At 40.2% G+C, this 11,536-nt stretch overlaps 1 protein-coding gene across 2 annotated transcripts in view; it reads right to left on the bottom strand.

The window, feature by feature from the left end:
- The window catches only part of LOC135546972 (cyclic AMP-responsive element-binding protein 3-like protein 1), a 28,611-nt gene extending 18,941 nt beyond the window's left edge, over nt 1-9,670 (bottom strand). For both annotated transcript variants that reach the window (XM_064975535.1, XM_064975543.1), the window contains exon 1: nt 9,321-9,670. In XM_064975535.1, coding sequence (XP_064831607.1) covers nt 9,321-9,422 — 102 coding nt within the window. In that variant the 5' untranslated portion in view covers nt 9,423-9,670. The remainder of the gene's footprint in view (nt 1-9,320) is intronic.
- Nucleotides 9,671-11,536: the final 1,866 nt, after the last annotated feature.

Raw genomic sequence — 11,536 nt, forward strand, 5'->3', positions numbered from 1 at the left:
AAATATTATTGTTGAGGGGGGATCACCTTCTCACTGAAGCTCCAGGGTCCTGAGAGTCTGGAGTTCTACTTTGCTGTGGCATCTGTGGCCAACCAAATGGACTGCAAAACTCAAGTCACTTTAATCACTTCTCAATATTATCTTCAGCTTGCAACCTCACAGTCCCAACCATTCCCTCTCTGACTGTTTGTCCCCAATTTCCTGTGCTCAGCTTGGTCCTGCAGTCTGTAATTTAGTTGCTGCTTTTCCCATTGACTCCCACTCAAGACAATGACAATTTCTCACAGCCAGTTGCACTTCCTGAGACTAATAATGGACCTTAGTACACTTAATTGACTAGTCTAACCTTCAAGTACTATCTTCTTAAAAAAACATATTTGGGATCGGTGTCCTGTCCACTGGACGGTTGAGCTAACGTAAGCTAATGCGATTAGCATGAGGTTGTAAGTAACAAGAAAATTTCCCAGGACATAGACATATCTTATATTAGCAAAAATCTTAAATTCTTGTTAATCTCACTGCACTGTCCAATTTACAGTAGCTATTACAGTGAAAGAATACCATGCTATTGTTTGAGGAGAGTGCACAATTCTGAACATGAAAAGGCACATTTGGGCAGCCTTGATACAAAATCTGGAACAGAAATGCAATGGTTCATTGGATCAGTCTAAAACTTTGTACATACACTGATGCCATCTAGTGGCCACAATCTAAATTGCACCTGGGCTGGAATAATACATTATGGCCTTTCTCTTGCGTTTCAAAGATGATGTTACAAAAAAATAGAAAAGAACGGTTATTTTTTCTTTATATTATCTTTTACCAGATCTATTGTGTTATATTCTCCTACATTACTTTCACATTTCCACAACCTTCAAAGTGTTTCCTTTCAAATGGTACCAAAAATGTGCATATCCTTGCTTCAGGACCTGAGCTACAGGCAGTTAGATTTGGGTATGTCATTTTAGGAGAAAATTGAAAAAAGGGGGAGGATCCCCACCATTGGAAGCTTTGAAAGAATTTACAGCCTTGTTCCAGCAAAGGTTAACACCAGCCTACAATATTGACTCGGTCTGAGAGAACCAGCGAGGCAAGGTATGAATGAACTGTGGTTGAAATGGGTCAGGGAACAGGAATCCAACTGTTATATTTGAATCCAATTCATATCAGTATGACAGTCATTCAAAGGTGACTAACCTGTGACTAACCTGTATCCCGAACATTGTGACTAACCTGTCACATTGTCACTAACCTGTAACTAACCTGTCACATTGTCACTAACCTGTAACTAACCTGTATCCCCGAACAGTGACTCAGCAACAGTTCTCCCTGTATGTAGCCTCGTTATTGTTATTTTATTGTGTTACTTTTTATTACTTTTTACTTTTGTTTATTTTGTAAATATGTTCTTAATTTCTTGAACTGCACTGTTTGTTAAGGGCTTGTAAAGTAAGTATTTCACGGTAAGGTCTACACATCACTAATTGAATTAATTTGGTTGCTTATATGGAAAGTGGATTTTCAGACAGGTTTTGTCTGACAGGTATAGCCAGTCCTACTGCTCCAATAGTGGGTGGATATGACAAAAAGACTTGCCTAGAACTGTCCCTGCAATGTCTCCTGAAAGCCTCTCCCTGAAATCTATCCCTGAAAGCTCCATCCTAACAATGTGTTCCAGATTAAGTCTGGCTTCTTCTGTTCTGCTGTTTCATTTACAGAGCTGGTTGCCAGAGACTTCAACAGAGGACTGATTTACAGACTGAGAAAACTGCCCACCAGCCTTTCATACAAAATAAAATAGATTAATTATACATATCTACTCAATAAGCCAAACAACTCACAGCTCCATTTAGTACCATTTCGGTTTGTCGGAAACCACAAGTATAACGTTCATAAGGTGACCTAAAATGTCATACCAGTGTGAAAATAACCTGCAACAGATTGGTACAATGCTGCAGATATATGACTCTTTGTAAGCTTGGAGGATGGGTGGGTACTTCAACTACAATGGGCATGATCCTCTTATTACACAATGATAAACAAAGTGATACCTTCAAGGATGTGATGAGAAGGAAATGGGTGAAGGAAATACTCATGTCGATATAAGATAAAGTACATGAGAACTTCCCTGAAAATAGGCTATAGGCTCACCAGAACTTGGTCCAGTTCAAAATTTGTGGACGCTCCTATTACTCAGATGTCTAAATCAATATACTATTTCGGAAAGGCCCATAATATAGCTGGAGGCTCTATTATGTAATCTATTTCAAATGAATATTGATAGAAACCACATCATTTCTAGTTCTAAGATGTTCTATAATTCACATTTTCATGGGCCTACAGATTTTTTTCTTCTAAGAGCAATAGACATGCGCACGCTTTAAAAAACAAACAAGAATGACCGACATTTTTAACAATTCAGTGAGGACAATATAAGAGACACGCACCATCACCAAAGATAAAACACTAACTGGTTTGACAGTACATGCTTTCTAAATTGATCACAGCCTGCAACTACCACATGTTAGAGCTTATTTCCAGGGTGTGTTCTCCGCACTTGACTGAAAGGCACCACCACGCCTTTGATATTCACCTCAGAGACAAAGTTGAAGGGCTGATACTTGCTAGCACCTTTTAATGCTTATTAGTCTTTCTCATGACATCTTAGTTTGTCACGTATCTCTTTATTGATCCTTCCATGACAAACACACATCAGTATTAGAGGTCGACCGATTATGATTTTTCAGCGCCAATACCGATACCGATTATTGGAGGACCAAAAAAATCTGATACCGGTTATTCAGCCGAATTTTAAAATGTATTTGTAATAATGACAATTACAACAATACTGAATGAACACTTATTTTAACTTAATATAATACATCAATAAAATCAATTTAGCATCAAATAAATAATGAAACATGTTCAATTTGGTTTAAATAATGCAAAAACAAAGTGTTGGAGAAGAAAGTAAAAGTGCAATATGTGCCATGTAAGAAAAGCTAACGTTTAAGATCCTTGCTCAGAACATGAGCACATATGAAAGCTGATGGTTCCTTTTAACATGAGTCTTCAATATTCCCAGGTAAGAAGTTTTAGGTTGTAGTTTTTATGCTATTTCTCTCTATACCATTTGTATTTCATTAACCTTTGACTATTGGATGTTCTTATAGACACTTTAGTATTGCCAGTGTAACAGTATAGCTTCCGTCCCTTTCCTCGCCCCTACCTGGGCTCGAACCAGGAACACATCGACAGCAGCCACTCTCGAAGCAACGTTACCCATCGCTCCACAAAAGCCGTGGCCCTTGCAGAGCAAGGGGAACAACTACTCCAAGTCTCAGAGCGAGTGACGTTTGAAACGCTATTAGCACGCACCCCACTAACTAGCTAGCCATTTCACAGCGGTTACACCAGCCTAATCTCGGGAGTTGATAGGCTTGAAGTCATAAACAGCAGAGGTGCTGGCAAAACGCACAAAAGTGCTGTTTGAATGAATGCTTATGAGCATGCTGGTGCCTACCATCGCTCAGTCAGACTGCTCTATCAAATCAGAAACTTAAATATAACATAATAACACACAGAAATACGAGCCTTAGGTCATTAATATGGTCGAATCCGGAAACTATCATCTCGAAAACAAGACGTTTATTCTTTCAGTGAAATTACGTAACCGTTCCGTATTTCATCTAATGGGTGGCATCCATAAGTCTAAATATTCCTGTAACATTGCACAGCCTTCAATGTTATGTCATAATTACGTAAAATTCTGGCAAATTAGGCGTCCCAAACTGTTGCATATACCCTGACTCTGCATGCAATGAATGCAAGAGAAGTGACACAATTTCACCTGGTTAATATTGCCTGCTAACCTGGATTTCTTTTAGCTAAATATGCAGGTTTAAAAATATATACTTCTGTGTATTGATTTTAAGAAAGGCATTGATGTTTATGTTTAGGTTTACATTGGAGCAACGATACGCACCGCATCGATTATATGCAACGCAGGACACGCTAGATAAACTAGTAATATCATCAACCATGTGTAGTTAACTAGTGATTATGATTGATTGATTGTTTTTTATAAGATAAGTTTAATGCTAGCTAGCAACTTACCTTGGCTTCTATTGCATTCGCGTAACAGGCAGGCTCCTTGTGGAGTGCAATGTAATCAGGTGGTTAGAGCATTGGACTAGTTAACTGTAAGGTTGCAATATTGAATCCCCGAGCTGACAAGGTAAAAATGTCATTCTGCCCCTGAACAAGTCAGTTAACCCACTGTTCCTAGGCCGTCATTGAAAATAAGAATGTGTTCTTAACTTATTTGCCTAGTTAAATAATGATTAAATAAAGGTGTAAAAATGTAAAAAAAAAATATATATATATATATATATATATATATATATATATATTTATATATATATATATATATTTTAAATCGGCTAAATCGGTGTCCAAAAATACCGATTTCCGATTGTTATGAAAACTTGAAATCGACCACAATTAAATCGGCCTTTCCAATTAATCGGTCGACCTCTAATCAGTATATACCAGGGCTGCCCAACCCTCTTCCTGGAGATCTACTGTCCTGTAGGTATTCAGTCCAACCCTAATTTAGCAGTTCTGATTCAACTAGTTAAGGTCTTGTTGAGCACCTAATTAGTAGAATCAGGTGTGTTAAATTAGGGTTGGACTGAAAAGCCATAGATTGGTAGTTCTCCAGAAAGAGGGTTGGACAGCCCTGGTATATACAGTACAGTGCCTTCAAAAAGTATTCATATCCTTAGATTTGTTCAAAATGGGATTAAAATGGATTTAATTGTCTTTTTTTGTCAAAGATCTACACAATGTCTCTGCAATGTCTCTGCAATGTCAGAGTGGAAGAAAAATTTCCCCCAAAATTGTTTTCATAGAAAATAAAATATTAATATATTTTGATTAGATAAGTATTCAACCCCTTGAGTCAATACATGTTGGAATCATATTTGGCAGAGATTACAGCTGTGTCTTTCTGGGTAAGTCTCTAAGAGCTTTGCAAACTTGGATTGTACAATATTTGCCCATTATTCTTATATTTTTCTTTCAAGCTCTGTTAATTTGGTTGTTGATCATTGCTAGACAGCCATTTTCAAGTCTTGCCATAGATTTTAAGCCGATTTAAGTCAAAACTGTAACTAGGCCACTCAGGAAATTCAATGTCCTCTTGATTTAAGCAACTTAGGCTGCAATAAAACTAATCACTGGCTGATACACTATTATTTACTAGCATTTAGTCTGAATTCATTCAATGCTTGATTGATAGCAGAGGGTATCAATCAAACTACCTCACCTCACACCTGATCAAGTTATAGAGTAGAATCACCTTATTGACCACTTGAAAGTGGAAGTCTGTAGCAGGGGTTTACTACGATCCTTAGCGGAGAACACATGTAGCAGAAAGTGTCAATGATTGTGAAAAACTAGAGCCAGTGGCCTGCCATTTTGGTAGACTGGTTTCTTTTGCATGCATACATGAATTTTCAAAATATTACATAACGTTGTTATAGCCATCCATGATGGACTGGCTCCAAAAACAGCAGTAGAAAGCTCAGCGCAATGAGTCCCTGTAGGAACCTAGTGGGAAGGAATGCAGCTAGCTGATCCCTTTACCTCCTCCCTCTGCCAAAAACTCCTTTCCACCCCCACTCTACATTAGTGTGTCTCGACTGCAAGGCCTCGACTTGCTGGAGTTTTATGGCATGCCCAGTCACGCTCCATCACCTATGAGCAGAACTAGCTGCTGGCTTGAGTGAGACGCGGGCGTGTCGGCCAGTCACCTGCCAGCTGGGATCCCCCCTCTTCCACACAGACACACAGACACACACTTGCAGTGCAGCACTTGCAGGTGCCGTTCTATTCTGTGCATCCATATGAGTGAATATTTAACTTCTGCAGTCAACTACAGTATGCTACTGACCTTTTAGCCGTTAGGAATTTCTCTTATTATTCAAATAAAGTGGGATTGAACAGACCAGCCAAATATGAAGATAACCTGTGAAGTCATTACAGGCTGTAATCCATGTAAAAGGAATGAACACCCTCTGACACATTTCTAAAAGTCGCATCATGAGAATATGCAAATCTCCACCCATGGGCATCCTAGTTAATGTGGTCACACTCTGATCTTAAAAGCTACACAATAGCCTGCAGCTTATCTGATTTACCCACCCATGCAATTACCTAAAATGTAGGGTAAGTGCTTGGCAAGAAATACATCAAAAGCAGCATATGAAAACTCCAAGACAGCCATTGAAATTCTAACTCCAAGCTATAAATATAAAAGTAGCACACAGAAACCTAAACAGTTGAAACCCTTAAATGACCCACCTATATTTAAACCCCCATAATAGTTGGTAAAACAAACACCGCCTATTACTTGCCTCCCCCCACCCTTCCTCCAAGGCTGTCAGTGTGTAATTTTGCTGTAATTTTTAAAGGCATAAAAGGGTTCTTTCACTTGAAGAGGCCCCGGCCTGAGCCTCATCACTTCGGGCCTACAGAGGGGCTTCAACAGAGGGCTGTGCAGGGGGAAGCAGTGGCAGACCGGTGAGGGGTGCATGCAGCACACACACAGGCCCTCATTCACTCTCACACAGCACTGAGACGGCAGTCAGTTGCTAGAATCTGAACGTATTCACACTAAAGACAGACTGGTCCTCTCCTCCCTGTCGCTGTCCCCTAGAAATCCTCCAACCACAATCAAGCCATTGAGGGCCAGGGGCCAGGCTTGATACATACCCTCACAGCTGGGAGAATGTGGAGGGACATCTGGGTCTATTATAAGTCTGTCAAATCCCCATTGACACCCTCATCCTCAAGTGTACCAAGCGCATGACTAGCTGAGCTGATGTGCTGATTCAGTGTGAATGCCATTATGTCACATGATTTCCCATTCATCTGTGTGAAGCATTTCCAGTTACACTTCTTTATGTCCAATAGGTGTTTGGATTAGATGAAATGTTGACCCATTGGGGAGTAGTTAAAGATACAAACCACCACCACTCTCTCCTCAGAAGAATGAGTAATCATGGAACATTCAAAGCCTAATGGGATCCTTTCCAAATTGCTCACCATTTCTCCAATAGCCCATTGGTTGGTCCAGTTTTCCACCACCTAGTAACAATGATGTACTCCATCTCTTTGTGGTGGGGTTGTTAGTCTTGGTACAGTTTGACATTTCCAGTTACATTTACTCTTGATCCCTGTGTGAAATGTGCTGAATATTTAACTTAACTAATAAATGAGGAATATATTCTTATCGGCAGACTCAATAGCCTTGGTTTTTCTAACGACTGCCTCGCCTGGTTCACCAACTACTTTGCAGACAGAGTTCAGTGTGTTAAATCGAGGGCTTGTTGTCCGGACCTCTTGCAGTCTCTATGGGGGTACCACAGGGTTCAATTCTCAGGCCGACTCTTTTCTCTGTATATATCAATGATGTCGCTCTTGCTGCGGGCGATTCCCTGATCCACCTCTACGCAGACGACACCATTCTGTATACTTCTGGCCCTTCCTTGGACACTGTGCTAACTAACCTCCAAATGAGCTTCAATGTCATACAACACTCCTTCCGTAGCCTCCAACTGCTCTTAAACGCTAGTAAAACCAAATGCATGCTTTTCAGCCGTTTGCTGCCCGCACCCGCCTGCCCGACTAGCATCACCACCCTGGACAGTTCCGACCTAGAATATGTGGACAACTATAAATACCTAGGTGTCTGGCTAGACTGTAAACTCTCCTTCCAGACTCATATTAAACATCTCCAATCCAAAATCAAATATAGAATCGGCTTTCTATTTCGCAACAAAGCCTCCTTCACTCACGCCGCCAATCTTACCCTAGTAAAACTGACTATCCTACCGATCCTCGACTTCGGCGATGTCATCTACAAAATAGCTTCCAATACTCTACCCAGCAAACTGGATGCAGTCTATCACAGTGCCATCCGTTTTGTTACCAAATCACCTTATACCACCCACCACTGCGACCTGTATGCTCTAGTCGGCTGGCCCTCGCTACATATTCGTCGCCAGACCCATTGGCTCCAGGTAATTTATAAGTCTATGCTAGGTAAAGCTCCGCCTTATCTCAGTTCACTGGTCATGATAACAACACGTTCCAGCAGGTATATCTCACTGATCATCCCCAAAGCCAACACTTCATTTGGCCGCCTTTCCTTCCAGTTCTCTGCTGCCAGTGACTGGAACTAAATGCAAAAATCACTGAAGTTGGAAACTTTTATTTCCCTCACCAACTTTAAACATCAACTATCTGAGCAGCTAACCAATCACTGCAGCTGTACATTGTCCATCTGTAAATAGCCCACCCAACCTCATCCCCATATTGTTTTTATTTTATTTACTTTTCTGCTCTTTTGCACACCAGTATCTCTACTTGCACATCATCATCTGCTCATTTATCACTCCAGTGTTAATCTGCTAAATTGTAATTATTCGCTCCTTTGGCCTATTTATTGCCTACCTCCTCATGCCTTTTGCACACACTGTATATAGACTTCCTTTTTTCTACTGTGTCATTTACTTGTTTATTGTGTTATTGGCTTGTTTATTGTTTACTCCATGTGTAACTCTGTGTTGTTGTCTCTGTCACACTGCTTTGCTTTATCTTGGCCAGGTCGCAGTTGCAAATGAGAACTTGTTCTCAACTAGCCTACCTGGTTAAATAAAGGTGAAATTAAAAAATTTAAAAATGATCTTCAATTCGATCAGAGTAATTTATTGAGGGCCATCATAAAAGTGTGATAGTTTTCACATACGTCACAACAGTCTTTACGAACGCACTGAAGCCGGATGCATGAGCAGGATCAACTCCAGCTAACACGCCCACTTTAGGTCCGGCACGATTGGGAAAGAGAATTTGCTGAATTACACAGCTGAGCAAATAAAACAGCAATAGTCTACATGCCGGCTGTTTATCTTTCGTAATCGTTGCTGACACGCATGTGACGAACCCAGCAACTTTCTCTGACGCGCATTGGATATTTGCAGTGTAGTCCCACAGTTTAATTCATCCATAAATCAGTTTATTACAGCGTAATTAACACATCTATCACAGTCGAGACAGAAGAACACTGCTGACACTGTAGACATTGAAGCATTAATTGCATAGGCTATGGGCATGCAAGCCGAATAATATATTTAAAAAATATTGGGAATAACAGCGACACACAATTTATGCTGCATTACAGCGTGTCAATCACTATGTGCGTAAAGATGAGTGTTGATAATATGTAGAATAGAAAAAATAACATCTGCACCTACCACATTGTTGAGAAAATCCCCTTCATTCAAATCCTCAAGGTCCAACAGGTTGGCACTGGGGAAAAGTTTATCCGGGGCGAAATTGTCCAGAATGGTGTCCATAAGTGCAATTACTATAATTAAACTCTATGATAAAATATATTTTCACAAAAGCAATAGAAGGTAAATAGTGAAAAATGTTAAAAACCGATGACAACAGCTGTTTTAGGCTACTATGTTCTGAGCTGTCTCTTATACAACTATAATTTTGTTATGCATCCCGCGACTCAATAGGTTGTTGTGCTTATTAAGATATGATTTTAGATTTTATATGAGTTGTTATGATGCGAGGTGTCCTCTAGTTCAATCAAATCAGTGACATCCAGCTGCGCTCTGTCTCTAAGGAACAAATTACTTGATTAATATTCATGATGGTACCATCCCACTTTCTCTGCACTCATCACCGCCTCTTTTTTTTTTTTTAAAGAAGCAGTAGCCTCTGTATTATCTGACTTTTCTCATAGCATGTAGTGGCATGTAGAAAGTGCAAATCTCCAATTAAAAAAACTTCAGGTGTATCTCTGTGAAGGTCATCTCACAGCATTAGAAGTTATAACACATGTACATGTATGACAATAATGACCCCAACATGTAAAAAAAAAAATTCTGATAAGTTGACTGAGAACACATTCTCATTTAGTGCAATGACCTGGGAAATAGTTACAGGGGGGTGGATGAGCCAATTGGAAGCTGGGGATGATTAGGTGACCATGAGGGCCAGATTGGGATGAGGGCCAGATTGGGTATGAGGGCCAGATTGGGAATTTAGCTAGGACACCAGGGTTGACACCCCTACTCTTACAATAAGTGCCATGGGATATTTAGTGACTACAGATAGTCAGGACACCTGTTTAACATCCCATCTGAAAAACAGCACCCTACACAGGGAAATGTCCCCAATCACTGCCCTGGGAATTTTTATATTTTTTTTTAGACCAGAGGAAAGAGTTCCTTCTACTGACCCCCCAACACCACTTCCAGCAGCATCTGGTCTCTCATCCAATCCAGAGACCAACAAGGACCAACCCTACTTAGCTTCAGAGTGTAACGGTTATCGTCTGGTGAAGGAGAAGCGGACCAAAATGCAGCGTGGTGGTTACTCATGTTCTTTAATGAAATTGAACGCGACATGAAATAACTTGACATACAAAACAACAAACGGAACATGAAAACCTATACAGCCTATCTGGTGACAATAAACACAGAGACAGGAACAATCACCCACGAAATACTCAAAGAATATGGCTGCCTAAATATGGTTCCCAATCAGAGACAACGATAATCACCTGACTCTGATTGAGAACCGCCTCAGGCAGCCAAAGACTATGCTATACACCCCCAAGACAAAACACACCACAAAAAACCCATGTCACACCCTGGCCTGACCAAATAAATGAAGACAAACACAATATAATACGACCAGGGTGTGACACAGAGTAAAGTCAGCATTGGATGCAAGGTGGTATGCTGCTGGATAAAAAAAGGACAGATCGATATTTACAGAATGATTACCTGGAGGAAAATATTTTTTGATTAGGCCTAGTCCCCAAAAATATCTTGCACGGACTGGCCAATAGTCTATGTTCTGTTCAGTTTGAGGAGAACGCAAAGATGAGGAAGACCGGAGTTCAACTTTGATAGATTGCTACTACTATAATTAATTCATTAAAAACAATATGTTTCTCTCATGATGTATTTATCATAGTTATTGACCCCGCAATAAGCCAGATTCGAGTAACTTACATTGTGGTGCTGAAAAAAAATCAATTGGAAATGGACAACTCATGGGGCTGAAAGTAGATACATTTCAGTAGGTATAATTCATTTAAACCATCCTCACTTAATTAGACTTTACTAACAACAGGTGTGAACTAACAATTTCTTCCTATTTAAGAAATCAGGTAGGCCTACATGTTTGAGAGACAAAATTAGGCTATGGACTGCTATAGCCATAGAATTGTTGGTCAATTCCTCCACCCACCATGCACTCTTTAAATAGCCTCCCTCCATGTCAGTGAAGGGCTGTTAAGTTAAAACCAAGACTTGAATTGAAGGGGTATGAGATGGTATGCCATAAGCCTTCCTTTTAATTTTTACCCCTGTTTTTGTCCCCAATTTCATGATTATGATCTTGTCTCCTTGCTGCAACTCCCCAACGGGCTCGGGAGAGTTGAAGG

The sequence above is a fragment of the Oncorhynchus masou genome, chromosome 1 (assembly GCF_036934945.1).
Source record: "Oncorhynchus masou masou isolate Uvic2021 chromosome 1, UVic_Omas_1.1, whole genome shotgun sequence".
NCBI classification, from domain to species: domain Eukaryota; kingdom Metazoa; phylum Chordata; class Actinopteri; order Salmoniformes; family Salmonidae; genus Oncorhynchus; species Oncorhynchus masou.